The sequence below is a fragment of the Zingiber officinale genome, chromosome 9A, assembly GCF_018446385.1.
Source record: "Zingiber officinale cultivar Zhangliang chromosome 9A, Zo_v1.1, whole genome shotgun sequence".
Lineage (NCBI taxonomy): Eukaryota > Viridiplantae > Streptophyta > Magnoliopsida > Zingiberales > Zingiberaceae > Zingiber > Zingiber officinale.
Window position 1 is genome coordinate 33,528,937 of NC_056002.1, and position 20,934 is coordinate 33,549,870.

Below are 20,934 nucleotides of genomic sequence, written 5' to 3' on the forward strand. Positions count from 1 at the left end.
GGAAGGGATATAAGAATATTTTATCTAATTAAGGATATATTTAGCAGTTATTGGTATGGGAGAGATCGTCCTCGCTGGCTTGGGCCTATCCCATATGAATACCCATCTCACCTTACTGGAGATCTTCCTGGTGATTATGGCTTTGATGTTGCTGGCCTGGCCAAGGATCCGGTGGCCTTCGGAAAATACTTTAAGTAGGTAAACTAAGTATCACTTGCTACAATTTCTTTCTCCTTAGCTTATATTGTGATTGCTAGTTGATTGTTGGGTGTTCTCATTCTCTATGACATAACGAAGAGTTTCATTCCTTGATCTATGGTTTAGTCATATCTTGTTAAAGATTCTCATAACTCCATATGGAAACATGGTTATGCTTAAGATTCAACTTATAATTTCAGTTATTTATATGACCATCAAAATATTTTCAGGTTGAAGAATTTTTTAGGATTAAAGATTGAAAGTTAAGTTTAACCATATTGATGCAAGAACATCTCTTACCAGTGCTTAGATCTGCACATAAACAATGTCCTGTCTTCTATACCTACCTACTCTATAAGTTTGGATGATAAATTGCATCAATAAGTCAAAGCTAGCTTTTTTTTTTGTTTTGAGAGGTGAATCCATCTCGATCATCAACTGTAACATCTTCTGGTGAAAGGTATGTCAACCAAAATCCGAATGATGGTTATGACATTATTATCTCACTAAGGCCAAGGGAACAAAATAGAAAAGGTCTGATGAATTTATTTACTTGATATGCGCATGCTGGTTCTAGATAATAGTGAGTGGTATGCACACCTTCATTAAGTTTAATAAATGATAGGTAATTAGGTAAGATATGAAGACCACCTCGAATGGTATATATCTCTGTGTGTGACACTCGAATTTGATCAGACCATTGATATTCTCGTATGGTAGTTATTCCTGATATATTGGACATGTAGAGTAGTATCACATACGGTACAAGTAATTCCATGCCAATTGGAGACATCATGAATAGCAATATCGTAATGTTTGATAAGTAATTATCTGGCAAACAATGTCTCAAATCTCATTCTATGCCATGGTTCCAATCCCCGAATGGAATGAAATTTGTGCTGTGGTGGTGCCAATGGGGGTGCTGAGATATAAAATTCATAGGATCTTGAATTTTTATGATTTGTTCAAATGTGAAGTTCAACTATCATGGCGATGACTAATTTGTTTTTAATAACATAAAATGTGCTGATTTTTTTTAAAGTTCAACACCCTCTAATTTTAACAAATGCTCATGCAGCTACGAAATTCTACATGCTCGTTGGGCAATGCTAGCATCTCTTGGTGTTATTGTCCCTGAGTTGTTAGCTGAACTTGGTGTCGTCCAATTCATCGAGCCTGTGTGGTGGAAAGTTGGGTACGCAAAGCTTCAGGTAAGGGGTCTGACGCAATTCATACTCAAGTATCTTAATCTCTATTAAGCGGAATTGTTGTCTGTTTATTGGGAGGCCTCGAGACAGCTTTCATAATTACATGATTCAAACAATTTGAAAAAGTATATCAGTACGTCGGTCTTCAATTATGGATTCTGGCAGGTTGATGTATATTTACATATTATGTGTGGTCTTTCAGAACTTTGTTTTTGCCCAATTGGTTGCTCCTTTGCAAATGTTTGAATCAGTTGAGTTCGACATTTAATGCATTTCTTAACGACATGATTTCTCTCGCAGGGTGATACACTGGACTACTTGGGCATTCCTGGACTTCGTATAGCGGGTGGGCAAGGTGTCCTCATAATCGCAATCTGTCAAGCTCTTCTAATGGTAATCACGACTTCCATTATGCAATCTACTCAAGTGTTCTCTCAAGTAGATGGATTACCAATAATCTTAGGTCGGACCGGAGTATGCTCGATACTGTGGGATTGAGGCTCTGGAGCCACTGGGTTTGTATTTGCCTGGGGACATAAACTATCCAGGAGGCATACTTTTCGATCCTCTGGGGCTTTCTTCTGACCCAGAAGCTTTCGAGGAGCTCAAAGTGAAAGAGATAAAAAATGGTAGGCTGGCAATGGTGGCTTGGATCGGCTTCTATCTTCAAGCAGCTGTTACAGGAAAAGGTCCAATTAGGAACCTTTTTGAACACTTAGCAGATCCTTTCCACAACAATATCACTTCTCTTATTCATCATCTATAGCAAGCGAAAATGAAAGTAAGCTCAACAATCTCATCATCTTCCGCTTCCGATTTCCTCGCAATCCTCATCGAGCTGTAACAATCTTCTTGCAAGTTAACATGATTGTGTATATTGTAGTTGATTTCACAAAATTAGGAGGAAATGGTGCAATTCCAACTAGTGATTAACCTTTTTTTTTTGGTAAATGCATGTACATGATTTTCCATAATATTTTCATTTCTTTGCTCGGTTGAATTTATTTAGTTGAAGAATTTGGCTAAAAGCTCTTATTTTTCATGAGAGTGTGAATTAGGGCACCTTTTGACATTGTATTTGTCAAATGACAATAGTTTTTCCCTCGAATATTTGAAATCGACACTCATAACAATCTTCTACTTGCTTTGATACCTAACAATTAATTAAACATTTTTTAAATTTATGTATTATCTTAAAAGTATCAATTGGTTGCTTGTTTTCTTCCTGGAAGAATTAGGTTAATTTATCCTTAAAATTCTTTTTTTTTAAAAAAAAAAAGCAAAGCATGATTGCCTTTTTCATTAAAGTCTATTGAAAAAAATAGTGGATAAAAATTAAAAGGACATTTTTTATTAGAATCCTTTCATTTTTATTTATTATCAAAATGGTATCTTATTTTGTTTCAGTATATGTTTATTTTTAAAAACATTTTAGTTTTCAATGTTGTTATGGTAATTACTGCTATAATAGAATATTTTAACTTTATTCAATATTAATAATATTATATTATAATAATTACAGTTCATAACTACTATAATATAAATACTTCATTTTAATCCATACTCATTAACAATAATTATAATAGTTATAAAACCTAATTGTTAGGTTTGTGTGATTGTAATAGTTATAGAATTATCACAATTGTGTAACACTCCTAGAATTGTAGGCAGAAAATAAAGATATTTTTATAATAAAAGATATAGAGTGATCTTTTGATTTATTTTTTTTTGTTTAATTTTAATTTGATTTTTTTTAAATAATAAAATTTCAAAAATGATTCAATTAATCTAATTGGGCATCTTAATGGGTCAAAGCCCAAACTAAAATGTTCTATGAACCCATATATATCTATCTATCGTTAGATCAGATCCTCAGATCTCACGAACGGACTCGATGAAATCTAGGATTTCCTCAGCTTCTATAAATGTCGTAGGGTTTTCGTTATTTGCCTCTGCTTCTCTTTCGTCCGCGGCCGCCGCCTCCTCCTCCTCCTCCTCAGTCTCCTCTCTCTCTTCCCATTTGCGATGGCGCCGTCTAAGCCCAGGAGCAAGAGCCGGAACCCTCTCCTTATTCCCGGCATCGGAAAGTTCTCGCGTTCCAAGATGTACCACAAGCGCGGCATCTGGGCTATAAAGGCGAAGCACGGCGGGACCTTCCCTCGCCACGACCCCAAGCCCGCTGCTCCTGAGCCGGCGTCGAAGAAGCCCCCAAAATTCTACCCCGCTGACGATGTCAAGACCCCCGTGCCCAATCGCCGCAAGCCCAAGCCAGCAAAACTCAGGTTTCGTTATTTTATGGTTCTTGATGTTATCTTTTTCATAAAGTAGGATGTTTTTTTTTACTGATTTGGTTTTATTTGGTGATATAGAGCCAGCATTACCCCAGGAACGGTTCTCATCCTCCTCGCGGGCAGGTTCATGGGGAAGAGAGTGGTTTTCCTTAAGCAGTTACCTTCCGGATTACTTCTTATCACTGGTAATTCGATTCATCATTTGCAAAGAGAATCATTCCATTGACATATGGGTAACTTTGGGCATGTAATTTGATTCATCAACAATTTGTATACCACTTCTGGTTCTTGTCGCAGAGCTGACTACCCAAATATAGTTTTTATGGCATTTTAGGCTGTCTTTTTATGAACATGACGAGTAGGTCATTAAGGAGTTTACTATATATATATATATATATTTGAAAAATAATTTACCATATTTTGAACTTGATGCACATTCAAGTTTTATTCATGAAGTGATTGGTTATGGTCAATATGTATGTTTATTGTATGCATGACATTTTTTGATTCAAATGAAGTGTTTGTGCCATTGACAAGAGTAACAATTGTAATTATGAGATTTCATTACTCATTTTGATTCAGTAAATTGTTACATATTGAAAATGGATCGGAGTGATAGTCCACTATTGCTGCTTGCTATTTAGATACTGATGATCAGACAGTCAATTCTGCTTATATCGATAAAATCATATCTGAATATAACCATTTTGGATGAAACTGTTTGATTCTTCTCAAGTGGACAATTTTTGGTTTAGTTTTATGTAATTAGTTTCATAGGGACCTTGTGCCATATGGTTATTAATTATTTGGCTTTGGAGCTTGAATTTCCTCTTAATTGAGCGTATATTTATTCTGGTTTGTTTTGGATTTAAATTTAACTTTCAATTAATTTTTCACGTTGTTTCCCCTCAGAACGCGCAATGTTGACTGATCTCTTGTTGTTCATAGTTTTATTACGTTGGTATTCTTATTTTCTATGCTTAATCCGGGTCCAAAATATGTCATGTGGTGATCTTAGTCAGCCTTTTGTCATATTTCAATCTAAGCTATTTCCAAAGTTTCATTGTATGCTTAATCTTGTAGGCCCTTTCACTGTTAATGGGGTACCCTTAAGAAGGGTTAATCAAGCTTATGTTATAGCTACTTCAACTAAAGTTGACATATCTGGTGTCAATGTTGATAAGTTTGATGATAAATACTTTGCAAAGGATAAAAAAAAGGCGTACAAGAAAAGCGAAAGCTCATTTTTTGAGACTGAGAAACAGGTATTGCAGTAGATCTGTACACCAATTGCCTTCATCATCTCCTCTATAATGCTTATCCACATTCATTTGCAATGCAGGAAAAAAAGCTGCCTCAACAGAAGAAAGACGATCAGAAGGCGGTTGACACTCCACTCATTAAGGCTATTGAAGCAGTGGAGTATTTGAGAGGTTACCTCGGGACAAAATTCACCCTCAGGTCTGGAACGAAGCCTCATGAGCTACAATTTTAAATGGTAGTTTGATTGTTATGTGTCTTTCTTTGCATGAAGCATAATTTTATGGAGTTTGTAACTGACTTTAATTTCCTTTGCGTTCTTACTCAAGTAAGATTTTTGCTGTCAGGATCACTTGGTTATCTACTAGACTGTTATAAATTTTATCCTTCATGATCTGTTTGGATTATATTCTATTCAATCATATCTGTCTTTATTCATTTTACACGGTTGTTTTTCCTTTGCGTGAATCTTACTAAAGTATTAGAAGAAATGAATCATTCATATTTTCTTCTGTATTTAACTTTCCAAAAAAGCTTTTTGAGCTTGATCTTCTGGTAGTCACTTAAAATCTCATATCTATGGGAGCCTTTGCTTGGGTGTGTTGGTGTTTAGAGCGTGGTTTGAAAACTTACTGTTTCTGGTGAAATGGTTGAAATGTATGTTCTAGAAAATTATAGAAATTTAGTATCATTTGACACCAATGCTTTGTTATGGTAGATTAGAGGTTGAAGGAGGAAGACGCAACCAAAGGATTATTTTTAGTAATATACATGTCTAAAGGGAAATTTACAAATGTTATAGTTTTTGCTTGTATACTAGGAAATACTTGACAAGCACAACTTCACTCATCTTCTTGAATGTCACCATTCCATTCTTGCCCCAGTCCTCTTCTGTAGCAAACAAAACATGGTTAAGTAAACAATTTGGAGTTGAGTTGGTATTACGGTCAATAGTCAATCGTAGTGTGTCAAACTTATTAATTAGGTGGCACAATCAGGTGAATTCAGGATGAATTTCATTGAGACTGAGAAGGCTACAGCTGGTTGGGGTGCCTGTGAGGTTTTAAGTTCGGCCATGGTGAGAAGTGCTTTTGTCTCAAGTGCTGTATAAGGCTGTTGGGCTCAGACCGAAGTTGATGGTCCGTGGTTTAGGGTTTCATTTGTAGTATAAACCATCTCTATCTTGCTAACAAATCCATCCTTATTCTTATCAAGAACACAAAAGAATTAACTAGTATCTCAAAAGTTGTCTCAAGTTCTACCAACCACATCCGGGAATTCTAGCATTGTACTCATGGAAGAACTAAGTTTGAAGTCCCATTGCAAATTTTTACTGCTAAAAAGAAAAACAAATATATGAACTCTCGAAAAAAAAATCTAAAATAACCTTAAAAAAAGCCTGTTATTAAACCAAATTCTTTCACTCAGAGTAGAAAAGGATTTCAGATATTCTATTCAAATTCAGTAGAACATACAATCCACCCTCGTTACAGACGGATCAAATACTATAAACGATTTATATGATTAAGCAGCCTGCTCCAGATTGTTCAGACTATTATGGACCTTTGCGAATGGTTCCTCCGTTGTTGTTTTGTAATCCTGTAAACAAAAGATTCCAATTCCATACGTGATAGCTATCAAATTAGCTGGATTCAGCAAATTTTGTGATTATGTAAGCTACATGAACAAAACTCAAGTAAAGCTAATCAAGGGTGACTTGGATGAAACATTTTGACAGAGAGATACAAAGCACTCCAAGGATACTGTTTATGAGCTGTTGGCTCCTCTAGAAGATAAACAGGGCACAGAAGGACGATAAACGCATTAAATTTCATGCCCATGTTGTCATCTATGTCACATGCTAAAAAAAGATCGTGAATCTCCTCCTCATTAAAGGGAATTTCAAGCTTCTGAAAACAATGCTTCAGCTCTTCTTGATCAATCGCGCCATTGGAATCTTCATCTACAAAAATGAATTATAAAAGAATGAGCCAAAATGGCAGGCATTTATGCAAAGTAACATTGACTGAATATTTCAGCTCGTTGCAAATTACAATATTCCGCATCAGAAAGGGCTCATCTGTTATCAAAAATACAATTTCAATGATGTCCAAACTATTAAGATCGGTCAGTCCGGTGCACGAATATGCCATTAGTGAAGGGTCCCAAGAAAGAGTTGGACCAATATTACCTTGTATTTTTTTACATGCGGCTATTTTAACAACTCTGACCTCAAGATTACTCTTCTTTTCTTGGCCCGTGATAGTTAGTCATAAGCTACTAAACTAAAGCTTGTTTTGATGGGTTTACTGTCAATTACAAGAATCTAAAGTCAAGTTAATCACAGTTTCAGTACTAGATGCTAGCCCAGAACTTCTATTATTGATTTTCCTTGTGTGCCTTGTGAAATGAAGATTCAACTTACCAAACTGCTCGTAAATGGAATTGCAACTCCTGATACTTTCATCAATTTTTGGAAATTCAAAATGATGCTATCAAATGACTTCGCTGAAGTTGCATTCAATGCCCTTCGCCGCATTGTGCCTCGACCATCTTCGCATCAAGCTTTGATTCTGAATCATGAATCATTTCGTTCTCTTGAGATGATCTAATGGCTAACATATGAAGTGTTGTCATCATAAGATTTAGGGATTGAACCATAACTAAAATAAATATCTCCCTTATATTAATCCTGAGATAAATTGATGGGGATACTGGGAGTAAGCCTACAATTCTAAACCACTTCGCCTTAGCGAGTGGCTTTTCCCAAGCGCACCGACCATATATGTAGAATCAATAGCATAGCAGGAACGCTATTTACCTGGAAAAGAATTCAGAACCCTATTTCCCAACGCGTAGAAGAAAATGAGTAGGTTTTCATAGAAGTTTGCAAAACTATGAATTCACGAAGAACAAATGATTCACAAAAACCGAAACTATCAAAAGGCCAACCGAAGCATCTCGATCGTCGCAAGTATACTTTCGCAGAAACCGATACTTACGGGGCACAGTCGCACAGACAGAAAACGCCAGCACAGAAAATAGAAAATAGAAAGGAAAAAAACAAACATAGCCCTGCACCAGAACAAAAGAGGGGATTTTGACTCTGGCCTGAATCTGATGCTTCCCATGCCCTTCGGCAGTCCATCAAGCGACGCCGACCGATGAGGCCGCTAGGTTCGTTGATCGGAGCGGAGGGTTCCGCTGGGATCGGGATCTCGAAGCAGACTAACTGGAGTATTTCATATTAATTATTTTATCTAACAATTTTACCTTTGTCAGTAAAAAAATTTTACATCAATTATTTGCTTTTAGGGAATAGATTTTAATTCCGTAAATTATCATATGATGTAGTAAAAATAGATATCTAAATTTAATAAAATAATTTTTTAAATTTAAATTATATATTTTAAATAAGGAAACTCGTATGAGATTCTAAACTCGTCGTTTCCTAGGAGAGAAAGAAACGAGAATTTTCTCCTTATATATGTTCTATATATAAAATTAGGATGTATGTTTTAAATAAAATAAAATGCGATGATTCCCCTGAATTTAGTCCAGCCGCGGTCTAATGACTTCCGGACATGCGGTCGGTTGAACCGTGGTTGGGTCCAGTTTCGAAAGCATTGGTCCCACCACACGTGTGTCAGCCATCAGCCCATCAACACCTTTTCTTGTTCACGCCAATGGAAGCTACAGTTGGCCTACTTGTCATTTGTGATGCGCAATGATTCCCACTCTCAGCCGGTTTCATTATCTCTAATAATAATAATAATAATATAAAATAATTTATTATATATATAATTGTATATATATATATATATATATACATTTTTGTCCGTAGATAAAATTTTAAACTATCCTAATTTTAAAATTATCAAATCCCGTACCCACTTTTCATTTTATCATTATCGTCAAATCAATTCGACAAGAAAAATAAATCAATCGATTGATTTTTTTCAATCGAATCGATTTCATTCTGTTTGAAAAATCTATAAATTAGTTTTGATCAAAAATATTTAATGAATCTAAAGACCTTGAAATGATATGAAATTAGTTCATATATATTCGTCTAGTTCTCCTAATTTTAAAAATGTTATCAAATATCAATTTGACCAAATATATTAAGAACAATTATTTTTTAAACATGAATTAATTTTTCAGACACATTTGTGTTCAAAAAATATTGTTCTCAATATATTTGGTTAAATTGATCATGTTTGATAGTATTTTAATAATCAGGAAAACTATACAAACACATAGGAAATGGTTTCATATAATTTTGAGGTCTCTAAGTCGATCAGTTGATTTTATCGAAACCGGCTAATGGATCTAGAGACCTTCAAATGATATGAGAACAGTTCTTATGTGTTCGTCTAGTTATCCTAGTTGCAAGTATACTATCAAATATCAATTTGATGTAATACATTGATAGCAGTGATTATTTTAAAACTATGACCGAATGAATTTAAATAAAATCAATGTAAGTTCATTCAGCCAAAAATCGGTTAATGGACCTAGAGAGTTTGAAATGAAGTGAAACCAGATTCTATGAGTTATTCTAGTTCTTATGATTATATCTATACCCTCAAATATCAATTTGACCCAATATATTGAGAGCAGTGATTTTTCGAACACGAATTAATTTTTAGACATATTTATGTTTTAAAAAATCACTGCTCTCAATATATTTAGTCAAATTAATATTTGATAATATTTTTACAATTAGTAGAACTAGATGAACATATAGTAACTGGTTTCATATCATTTCTAGATCTTTAGGTCCATTAGTCAGTTTTGGCCAAAATCGATTGATAGACTTAAATACCTCGAAATGGCATGAAACTAGTTTCTATTTGTTCATCTAGTTATTCTGATTGTAAAAATGTTATTAAACATTAATTTGACTGAATATATTAAGAGCAATGATTTTTTAAATACAAATTAGTTTTTCAGAAACATTCGTTTTAAAAAAAATCACCGCTCTTAATATATTCAGTCAAATTGATGTTTAATAGTATTTTTACAATTATGAGAATTAAAAAAATACATAGAAACTGATTTCATGTCATTTCAATATCTCTAGGTCCATCAGTCGATTTTGACTGAAATCGACTGATTATTTTTTTTAAACACATAGAAAGAAATCAATTCGACTCGGTAAGAAAAATCCTCAATCACAAGTTTAACTTTGCAATTTTATTTTATAAAGTAATAATTAAGTAATATAATTTCTTTCTAACTATCAATTGTTCCTATCTTAAATCTACTAAATTATTATCTTCTTTCTCACGGAACCCTCCCTAGACTGGATCCACATTTAAATTTTAGGTCTCCCAAATTTGATCTTCGATCTATCACATTTTTGTTGAGGTTTCATACATTTTTTTTTCTTTTCTTCCTATCCTAAAGCTAAGGAACTGAAATGAAAGAACTGACAAAGGAGGGAGGAAATTCAGAATTTGAGCGCAGTCCCAATGTCCAAAAAAATTTTGTTTTCACTCAATGTAAGTAAAGTTTTATTTGTTACAACTCCCATATACAAATATCGTTACCTAATTACCCTTTAGATTTTTTAGGTACAAAATATTCAAAAATGAGTATAATTCCTCTTAAAGTCGGCACTTTATACAAAAATCGAGTATATTTTATATCAAAATTGACCATCATATTTTTTAGGTATAAAAATCTGAAAACGAGTATAATTCCTATTAAATTCAGCACTTGACACTATAATTAAATATATTTTTTTATTAAATTGAGTATAACCTTTTTCTTGCTTAATATAATTCCTTCTAATTTCTGCACCATTTAACGAAAATCTAGTATATTTTTCATCCAATTAAGTATCATTTAAAAAAAATCTAGTATATTCTCTATCCAATTGAGGTGAAAAAAGAATCGTGCTTAATTTAATAGAAAATATACTATATTATAATTTAATATACTGAATTTAAGTGGAATTATACTCATTTTTGGACTTTTTATACTTAAAAATATTAGGGGTAATTAGGGACATATGATTGACTAGGGAGTGGAAATAAAGATTTTTACTGCATGTAAAATTTTATTTATCAATACCGATTACATGCATATTTTCCCCTAGAGATCATAATTATTAATATTGTTGAATATTATATTATAATTATTACAACATAAATATAACTTATTTTTTTCAACACCAATCGATATTATATTATATTAACCACAAGATTGGAATTATTATTGATTCTGTCCGAAAGCTGAATTAACGGACGCTGGGCACGTGGCGCTCTCCGGTTGCTGACGTGGGTTTTCGAATGCTGGTGCGAACTTCCGGCGATCCTGCAAAGAAGTCGGGCCGGGAAGGGGTTCCCGGGCGGCGACCCTCCGACGCTCAAGTCAGGCAAGCTAATAGTGAGGAAGTGGCTGCAAAAATTGTAGAACGCGTACCTCCGGCGAAGTATAAGGCTCTTTATATAGAGCGGTGAAAGAGCTCATGCACACCTACCAAGGCAAATACGTGTCCTTAGCTCATACCTTGGTATGTGTTTGTTAGAAAGCTTACCTGACACCATACTGCTACAGTCCCGGCACGTCTTCGATGGGACAAAAGAACACCTTACCGCCAGATTTGGAGTATGGCCTAGTCATAGGACTTGACAGCTGTCATAAGATGTTCCTTGTCCTTCTCTCTCTACTCCATGCCGGAGCGTCCGGCCGGCCGGCACTCATCTCCCGTCCAAGGGCCGGCACTCATCTCCCGTCCGGCCAGCCGACACTCATCTCACGTCCAGCCTGCCGGCATTCACATCACGTCCGACCCCCCATATGCATCGGTATGCTGGGGAGATCCTCGGTAAGGTGCTATGTGGGGACTACTAACAGTATGTTACCTTATGTCTACGGCCGAGCATGACTTCCGCTCGGCCCTTCGTTACTGTTCAATCGAGCGCCGGAACCCCGACCCCTGTCGGGGCGCCTTTTACCATCGGTTATTTACCGACCGGCCGACCGGGGGGTTGGCCGACCGGTCCGCCCTTCTCCGAACGGCCATCTGGCACGTTGACTTCCATGTGACGTTAACCCCTCAAAATGAGGGTTCCTGTTCTAACCACCGAATCAATTATAATTATATAATTATAATAATTATAAAATCATAGCTACCACCAGATTATTATAACATAGAGATAGGCGAGGTGGATTATAATATCACCAAAAATAAAATGATATATATATATTACCATCGGGATAAATAAAAAAATACTCACGAAGATCCATCTAAACAGTCAGCATTCTTAGATTTATTATTTCATCAAAAAAAAAAAAATCCTACAATACACCACAACTCAAATTCAAATTTTTTAGATATCTAATAAACTACACGGTAGTCCCGACGCATGTCTATATATATATTTATGAGTTATCACTAGGGGTGCAAATGAATCGAATCAGTTTGTAAGCGTTTCAAGTCGGCTCGAAAATTATTCTATTCCTATTCAAAATTATCGAATTCAATTCGAACTCAAACATATTCGATAATTTTTTCAAGTTGAATTCAAACACATAATATTTATTTGATTATTCACAAATCGTTCGCGAGTCAAACTCGAATTAAAATATTATAATTATTTTTACACTACTTTAATTTAAATATATTCAAATTAAGATTCAAGTAATTCAATTCAAATTCAAATTTAAGTCATTTTGAATTCTTGGAACGAATAAGGTATGAACCATTAACTCAAGTTAAAATTATTTATATTTTTGAGTTTCAAATATCCTATATATTTTTTTGAAATCGAATTCAAATATTAATATTTTTAAATTATTTGACACGATTTGATTCGTCTAAACCCCTAATTATGACTCGCTATAATCTATTAATCAATAAGTAAAGCGTATATAATAATGCTAGTGTATTTTTTTAATTGCTATTAGGTACAGTTAGATTATAGAGTTGATTCAGCGTTTTTAAGGCAAGTAAAATTTCCTGGCTGCATTATTCGAGCTGGATCGGCATGCATGCATGCATGGATCGCCAGAATCTACGTCCTGAGATATCTGTCGGATTCCAAAGCTGATGATGGGGATGGCACGAGCCTAGTCTCAATCCATGCTTCTAAGTAAAGAAAACATGTTTTTTTTTAATTAAAAAATAAAATAAAAATAAAACAAATAAAAGAAGTACGTGTTTTTTTATAATAGATCAATTATAGTTGGTTGAGATTAGTGAACTGAAATTGATTTGCCATGATGTTGAAGGATCGAGATGAACCACTTGAGTATTGTTGACCTTTAATAATTAAGCTTAATTTAAAAGTGATTAGTGCTTAACTAATCACCTCCTTCTAGGCATTGATTAGTTCTTCATCTAGCTTGTATGTGATTTTTAATTATATTATATATGTTTCTTCTAAACAAATATTTGTTTATCAATGCCTAGCTACTTGGCGAAAACACTTAATTATAATAACACAGATAAGATTAATTAATTAATTAAAGATTTGCTTTAGTTGTTTTAATTAGTTTGATTTTCACTCAAATATAAATAAAGCTTAATTGTGAGCACATCGATCATAGTTAAATGCAAGCATACTACAACATAACAATTGCACTACACGACTCTAAGTTGATCTCTCTCTCTCTCTATATATATATAATTCTTGACTAGATTAATATATTTTCTAGCAATACTTTTTGTTTCTTTGCAAAAAGGAGTGGAAAGCAATTAGATGGGTGAGTAGATGTGTTTTGGAATACTACTGAAGAAGGTACATGGACCATCTTTATCATATGTATCTTTGTCAGATGTACAATTGGAGTGTTTAGGAGCCAAACCAGCAACTGTGGCAGTCATTTGACTTCATCATGAACTCTTTGTTGCTATATATACACAAGAAAGAAGAAAGAAGAAGAAGAAGTTATGAGACATCACAAGGTACAATCCAATGTGCAGGTGTGTTGTGGTTTTTTCATGCAAAATCATCACAAAAAAACAAATTTTCTAGAATATTCTACAGTAATATATATAGCTTCTGCTAATGCAAGATCTTAGGAAAAGATCAAATCACATTAGATGATCTATTATACATGATTTTATCCTACATTGCAAGAGTTTGCATCTGTGGTCATATGGTCAAACGATAACAACTTTATCGTTGCACCAAAGCAGTGATTGACATCATGTTTCATTCAGGTCGGGAGGGGAATGCAGAAGGTATAGGATCATTTTAGGGGCGTTAGCATCAAGAAGCCATTGGCAAAAAATGGTGTTGAAGAACTATCTACGGTGGAGACATGTGATTACATTATGAATGTTGACACACAAGAGGCTGCCTACTAGAATAAATAGGATTATCTTGAGGACATGAGATGTACCTTCTGCATTGTGGAGGAGACACATGAGCAAATATTCTTTAGGTGTGAACTGGTTAGCTAGTGAAGGATTTGATGGTGGTTGTGTATGCAATAGGAGATGTCCAGGTACCTGATGTTATGACCAATGGTGTCATTAGATGAGGTGAATAACTTCGATTCGTCGATTAGATTGTACAGAAGTTAAATTGACATTACAAACATCCTCCTCTTGTGATGCCATCAGTTCTAATAAATAATATCAGAGCCAGAACTGTAAAAATGCTTAACAACCTTTCAAGCTCAACGCTAAAGGAAAGAATGAAGACTTGAAATTTCAAGTTCAAGTTCTAACAACGAGGATGTTGAGGATCTTTAAATGCATTACATTACAGAGGGACCAAGAGGGATCGACAACTTGGTGAAGGCTTGGTACCTTGTTATATTAGCCATGATTCATCATATATTAACTCCCACATCTATTTGTCCTTTTAGTCATCATGATTTACGTTCTCTGTATTAGTACTCAGACGAGTTGGCGAGCGATGCTGGGTGAGCTTTTCGCCTTTTTGCCACATCATTCATTATATACGGGCAGTGAGGCAGCATGTTTAAGGGAGTTAGTTTTGATATAGATTTGATTTTCAAGAAATGCAAGTATATATATAGGTCCTTAGACATCTACTCAAATCTGCATACTTTGTAAGACATGAGTAGCTATTTTTTATCAACATTGTATGTGTGTATACATAGAGAGAGATAATTAAGAGAGCATATTCTTAACTTATCACAATTAATATATTAAGGTATAAGAGAAATTGTATCAATAATTATAGGTAATGTTTAACATAACATTAGGGATAAAAATTGTATAGTTTATCCAAATAGTTAGGATTAATGCAATTTAATGATGCTTTTGAAAAATTATTAATCAAAGCCCACTAATTATTAACAAACAGTTATAATAATTAAACTAGTCATTGCTAAAGCAAATCATCACATTACAATCACACAAATAGCACTGGCATACATTAATAATTAGTTAACTAAGAAACACTACAAGTTGAAACCCTAGAATAGAATAAGATCAAAAGGAAGAATAAATCAACTTAGCCAATTAATGCAAGTTTGCTAGGGTTAGGGTTTCTTGCCCTCACACATGACACAAAATAAATAACTCAAGTTGCTCTCACAAACAATATTTATTCACATCACTCAATATATAACTATAAACCATTCCCTAATATAATTAAACTAACTTAATTTGCATCAATCAAATTACATCCATTTAATCTCTAGGCTTAACTAATTAAACCCCTTAATTATTATTATTATTAACTTATGCAATAATTTTGCCATGATCATACTTATTTAGTGCCAAGAGGAGACTGAGAAGAGGGGCTTGTTCTTCCACCCCAAGAAGCAAAACCCTTCCTTCACCACCTCCATCTCGTACCCCTCCGCCGGATAATGGAGCCGCAACAGCATTTTACCTTGCGACACCGCGAATCTGCTCGGAGGGATGTTCCGAAACCCTACGGTACGCATTGCGATCTCCCACCTTTCCGACCAACAGTGGACCTCCCTGCCAGCGACCACGGTTTGAATCTCCCGGCCTAGCCATGAATGCTCCACTTCTGACCTCTCCCTGCTTGACGGAGGCAAGGTGGCCTCCAATGACTCGAACATCGCCGAGTAGTACTCTACGGCGGCGGCGAACTGGCGGATGGAGTTGGGGGAGCCGTTGGATGGCGGCGGCATTTCCCTCTCGGCGACAGTCACCACGGCGGGGTTGATCGCCTTGAGAGTTGTGAGAAAAGAGAGGAGTTCTTCTTCCTTTTGAAGCTTGTGGAGGAAGAGGACGCAATTGACCGCCATTGTTTCGGTGTGGTCGAGGTGCAGGTGGTCGAGAGTGGTAGGGCGATGGGGTCTGTGTTTGGGAAGGAGGAGAAGAGGTCGGAAGTCGAAGTCCAAGTGGAAGGAACGCGCGAAGGCAGTGAGGCGATCGCCGGTGCGTCGGAGGGTTTCGAAGTCGCTCCCCGCGCCGGTGATCCTAACCGAAGGGGGACGGCCGCCGGCCGTCGCGATGGCCTGGAGGAGCGGCGGCCACTGCAGGCCGTGGTGAGCGTCGAGGTCGAGGATGTGGATGCGCCGGCGGCCGGCGACGGCCTCGAGGATGGCCTGGTTCGCCGTCAGGTGCGCGAAGCGGAGGAAGGGGGCTATCTGGTTGAAGAGGAAGTAGGCAGCGGAGGAGGAGGCGGCGGCTGGGCGGCCGGCGATGCGGAGAGAGAGGGCGCGGCAGAACTGGCGGACGAGGCGATCGGTTGCGTCGTCCGCCCCGGCGTTGGCGGCGGAGAGGAGGAGGGTGACGGCGCGGTCGGAGGCGAGGAGGTCGCCGCGGTGGACGAGGTCGGCGCAGTGGATGAGCAGCTTCCGCGCAGGGAAAGAAGAGAAAATTGGACCGGCAGCTGGGTGGAGGTTGGAGTCATGCTGATGACAAGAACCGGCACTGCCTTCGCTGCCGCCGCCGCCTGCAGTGGTGTTGGACGTCAATGAGCCGAGCATGGTGGCGGCGGTGCAAGTGAGGGAATAGAATGAATGATATGATGAAGAATGGATAGCAGTTTTGGAGAGGAAGGGGATCGATCGGAGGTGGAAGACATGAAAGAAAGAAAGATTCGGCAAAAGGCACAAGAGCTAGCGTGGTGGGGCGAGGCAATAACAATAATTGGCAGCAGATAGCTCTACTCATCTGATCAACTCATCTCCAACCTCATTTTTTTTTTTTTTTTGTAAAAAAAAAAATTTAATTTAATTAGATATCTAATCTTCTGCCGACTAATCAAATTAATCCTGCATGTTGATCTATGCATGCAGTTTTACCCTCCTACCCAATTAAAATTTGTTTATGTACTTAAAGAGTATAAGATTAACATGATGATAATAAAATATTAAGATAAAAAAAATATAAAAAATAATAATTTTTTAATTGGGTCAATCAGATTATTCGAGCTATTCGAGTTTGAGTTTAAGATTTTTGAATTATATTAAAATTTGAGTTGAATTCGGATTGAAGTTTTTTTTATAATATCTTACTTTACTCCAATCCGAATCCACCGTCCGATCCAATCCACAAATTGACACTAACACCAACTTCCTTAGAAGCTTAAGTCTTTTGCTCTTGGTGGCATGTACCAGCTCAATTCACTTTGACTTTAGTTAATTTTGATTTTTTTTAAAAATATTTTTATGCATTTTTAAATTTAATTCTTTTTTTTTTTCCATTGAAACTCTTCCATTCTTTCTTTCTATTTTGCATGTTTACTATTTTCCATCGCCGCATCGAAACAACAGTAATGAATTAATGATGATATTGATGTGAGAGTATTATCACAGGGGTAAAAAAGAAACGATATGGAAGTTGTAAGGTTGAAATGGATATTTTTTAAACTTCTGGTATTTTTAAACAATATATTTCTTTTACAGGGAGAAACAAGAGGCGAGACAGCGTTATTGTGGAGGGAGTAGTCGAGAGAGAGAGAGAGAGAGAGAGAGAGATGGGAAGGGAGGTGGCGGAGAGCTGCATCGACGGTGTAATCATCGAGATGGTCTCGGCCTACGGCCGGCGGTTCTACGCCACCAAACCGGAGCTTGCCGCGCACCGAATCGAGGCGATTGGGTACCAGGTCGGCCATCAGCTCATCGAGAGGTTCTCCTCGATTTCTTCCCTTTCGCGCACCGCTTTTTTTTCCCAGATCAGTTGTCTGATTCTTCACTTGTGCTGTTGACCTATGTTGATTTATTTTTTTAGTAATTTTTTTTTTGTACAGATCATGTTAGTTTGTTAGATTTAGTGATCAAGGGTTCCCCTTTTTGAAAATTTTGTAGTAAGAAAGGATCCATTGAGAATCTGTTGCATATAGCTGCAATTTTTCGATTTATTCCGAGGGGTTTTGGTGACTGTTGATGGCTAATGTTGAGAATTAACAGTGTTGGATCTGTGTGCGCTTCAATTTGATACTTTTGACTAGAAATCCCAAGCAAGGACTATACTTGATTATTTTTTTTCCTTTTCTGTTCATGACTGATTTTATTGAATCTGTTATATCCTCTTCTCAACAGAAATTGAGGAAGTCCCAAATCGAGGCACGGATTGAAATAATTGAAGTAGGATCCATTTAGGTCGAGGCATTAACATCTTACTGAACAGAAATCAGTTCTGTAAGGTTAAGATGTTGGATCCATAATCTAACATTGGTCTTATATATGAAATAGCTACGTATTGTGGGTTGTCATATTAGGTTAGGCCCAATTAAAGTGATCAACTAAAGTTTTTTTTAGTATTTGGACTTTAATATATGCGACAGGGTATGACCCTTTATGTGTAGAGACCTTATGGGTGATTTATATTTTTATAATGGGCTAAAACAGAAAACACCAAAGGATAATAGATAGGTTATCCCTATAAATAAGGGGTTATGGTCCTTGGGTTACACGAGTCAGCATCTATTCTCTTTTGAATCCCATAGTCAGAGAGACCGCTGAAAGAATATTGAAGGGGTCTGTCAAGGGAATTGTGTTGATCTGGAAGGTCGACTGCATGACTCTAAAAGGTTCTTAAGCATTATGGATTCAGCTACACTTTCGCATATTTGTTGATTAATTCCTAATGATTACAAATGAAAGACCTAGGGTTTTATACGTGATGGTTTTCACAAAAGGATTATTATGTTCTTGTTCTAACATAAGATGGTCGTTAGTTGCATGGCTTCAAGGCCTGCATGACCATATGTTGCTGTGCAGCTCAGTTTTGGTAGTACTGACTTATTGTATTCTTATAATTGTTAGCTTTATAATTTGAACTCAATTCAGTTTATAATTATCATTGGTTTTTATTTGAACGTGTATGCAAGTTAAGTAGAAGTGAATGCCAGGCTTAAAACTCATTTGACTTGACGTTTGCACTCTTTGAAGCATGTAGTGTGTTGGTATGGTGTGGAACTGTAATTGTACCATTCCAAACTCGAGACTGAAATTCCATATAGAGTGATGGTATCAACAAGGTTACAAAAATCATCATTGGGCTGCCATTTCTTGTACTCGAATTAAGGGGTCAGGATCATATAACCTAAGTAAATATCTATACTTCTATATTGTGCTTAGTGACTTGGGATTTTCATAGTTGTCAAAAACTTGCATCTGAGATCATTTTTCTTGTTAGTAAGTCAGATCAACAGTAGCTGATGGCTGGTCATTGAAGGCTCTCATTAGTGTTTTCTGTGTGTTTTTTGAATATAATATGCTTCTAAGTTCTAAATGTATTAATCCTGATAAATCCAAGTACACGAACTATTGGAAATTGAAAATATGATATGCTGTATTTTCAAATTTTTGTAAATTTATTAATGTATTACTTTCTACTCATCTTTGAGCAGGTACACTATGGAGCGCCCTCGATTTAACGATCATCTAGAGGTGATTAAATTCATATGCAAAGATTTCTGGCAAGAGCTGTTTAAGAAGCAGATCGATAACTTGAAAACGAATCACAAGGTAATATGATTAACAGTTTAAAAAGAATCACAACCTCAGTTGCATTTTCTTTTTTCCATTTTGAAGTTGCGAACCATGTTGGCTCTGTGGCAGGGCACTTTTGTTCTACAAGATAACAATTTTCGTTGGCTCACTCGCATATCGATCGATCCATCATCAGACAACAATGATGGATCTCAGGGCTCTTCTTCTGAAGCGACAAACCTGCTTCTGTACTTCCCATGCGGAATTATAAGAGGAGCCCTGTCAAATTTGGGGATTCCTTGTGCTGTATCTGCTGATTCATCGAATCTTCCTTTCTGTAAGTCTTCACACAATCTTATAATAATACTATAATCTTCCAGTCATATTACTTGCAAACAGTACATTGCTCAAAAGTTATCACAGTGCACCAAAAACTGAATTGTTAGATCTTAAGAATGTATCTTTTCTCGGTCACGGAAGACATTTTGTTGATTGACAACAGGTTCGTTCATGGTACGCATAAAAGCTTAGAGCTTCGCCTCACGCACAGCTAAGACATGAAGGTGGTTTGATTATGGATCTCGAGTTGTTTGCGATATTTTTTGAACAAAACGAAGTCGAGCTCTCTCACTTGTTCTACTTGTTGTGAAAGTATTGTTACTGTCTATGAAAATTCTGGTTCGATCTGTCTATTTGCCTTGAAACATGGCCTGGTTGACCTTAACTTTATCGAAAGTATTTAGAGTGGATTTTATATGATTTTTTTTTGTTGGATTATATTTCTAGTAAATCTATACAAAGTCTAAGTTTCTACCTGCGAGTGATCCCTAGATTCCTCATTTCCTCTCTCCCTCCAGCCACGAGACGGATAGGTACGGTCGTGGGTGAAATCGGCGGGTGCTGATGGGTGTGCTCGGCTTAGGATCAGGCCGGTTGAGTCAGATTTTTTTTATTTTTCTCGAAGATTCCAAACCAAGTTGACTTGATTTTGGTTGACTAAAAGAAGAGAATGTTTATTACAAATTTAAATTTTTAATAAAAAATATTTAAAAAAAAAGTAATCTTTATTTTGCTAATGTAATTTTTTATATATAGATATATGTTTTTTTTTCAGTTAGTATTAG

The 20,934-nt window shown here is 36.2% G+C and overlaps 4 protein-coding genes and 1 pseudogene across 5 annotated transcripts in view; 3 read left to right on the plus strand and 2 right to left on the minus strand.

Annotated features, from left to right (window-relative positions):
* The window catches only part of LOC122019874 (chlorophyll a-b binding protein 7, chloroplastic-like), a 31,147-nt gene extending 28,713 nt beyond the window's left edge, over positions 1-2,434 (plus strand). Inside the window, exons 3-6 of one of the 2 annotated variants that reach the window (XM_042577460.1) lie at positions 48-194; positions 1,277-1,409; positions 1,707-1,799; positions 1,870-2,434. In XM_042577460.1, coding sequence (XP_042433394.1) covers positions 48-194; positions 1,277-1,409; positions 1,707-1,799; positions 1,870-2,172 — 676 coding nt within the window. In that variant the 3' untranslated portion in view covers positions 2,173-2,434. The remainder of the gene's footprint in view (positions 1-47; positions 195-1,276; positions 1,410-1,706; positions 1,800-1,869) is intronic. The other variant, XM_042577461.1, reaches the window with a different exon arrangement.
* A 922-nt stretch (positions 2,435-3,356) lies between these two features.
* LOC122021423 (60S ribosomal protein L6-like) lies at positions 3,357-5,400 on the plus strand. The gene is made up of 4 exons (XM_042579544.1): positions 3,357-3,688; positions 3,776-3,882; positions 4,781-4,962; positions 5,040-5,400. The coding sequence occupies exons 1-4, from the start codon at positions 3,432-3,434 to the stop codon at positions 5,190-5,192; spliced, it is 699 nt and encodes a 232-aa protein (XP_042435478.1). The 5' UTR covers positions 3,357-3,431; the 3' UTR covers positions 5,193-5,400.
* Positions 5,401-6,654: 1,254 nt separating this feature from the next.
* LOC122020991 lies at positions 6,655-8,062 on the minus strand (annotated as a pseudogene).
* Positions 8,063-15,664: 7,602 nt separating this feature from the next.
* On the minus strand, positions 15,665-16,944 carry LOC122018604 (protein MONOCULM 1-like). Its single transcript, XM_042575968.1, has one exon. The coding sequence runs from the start codon at positions 16,856-16,858 to the stop codon at positions 15,665-15,667; it is 1,194 nt and encodes a 397-aa protein (XP_042431902.1). The 5' UTR covers positions 16,859-16,944.
* Positions 16,945-17,767: 823 nt separating this feature from the next.
* LOC122021957 (trafficking protein particle complex subunit 6b-like) lies at positions 17,768-20,569 on the plus strand. Its single transcript, XM_042580145.1, has 4 exons — positions 17,768-18,002; positions 19,729-19,846; positions 19,940-20,147; positions 20,313-20,569. Exons 1-4 carry the CDS (start codon positions 17,851-17,853, stop codon positions 20,339-20,341), a joined length of 507 nt encoding a protein of 168 aa, XP_042436079.1. The 5' UTR covers positions 17,768-17,850; the 3' UTR covers positions 20,342-20,569.
* The last annotated feature ends 365 nt before the right edge of the window (positions 20,570-20,934 follow it).

Coding starts and splice junctions, on each gene's coding strand:
- LOC122021957 (XM_042580145.1), top strand. CDS start 17,851: ATGGGAAGGGAGGTGGCGGAGAGCTGCATCGACGGTGTAATCATCGAG. Junction 18,003..19,728: donor GGCCATCAGCTCATCGAGAG/GTTCTCCTCGAT, acceptor ATCTTTGAGCAG/GTACACTATGGAGCGCCCTC. Junction 19,847..19,939: donor ACTTGAAAACGAATCACAAG/GTAATATGATTA, acceptor GCTCTGTGGCAG/GGCACTTTTGTTCTACAAGA.
- LOC122021423 (XM_042579544.1), top strand. CDS start 3,432: ATGGCGCCGTCTAAGCCCAGGAGCAAGAGCCGGAACCCTCTCCTTATT. Junction 3,883..4,780: donor CGGATTACTTCTTATCACTG/GTAATTCGATTC, acceptor TTAATCTTGTAG/GCCCTTTCACTGTTAATGGG. Junction 4,963..5,039: donor TTTTTGAGACTGAGAAACAG/GTATTGCAGTAG, acceptor TTTGCAATGCAG/GAAAAAAAGCTGCCTCAACA.
- LOC122018604 (XM_042575968.1), bottom strand. CDS start 16,858: ATGCTCGGCTCATTGACGTCCAACACCACTGCAGGCGGCGGCGGCAGC.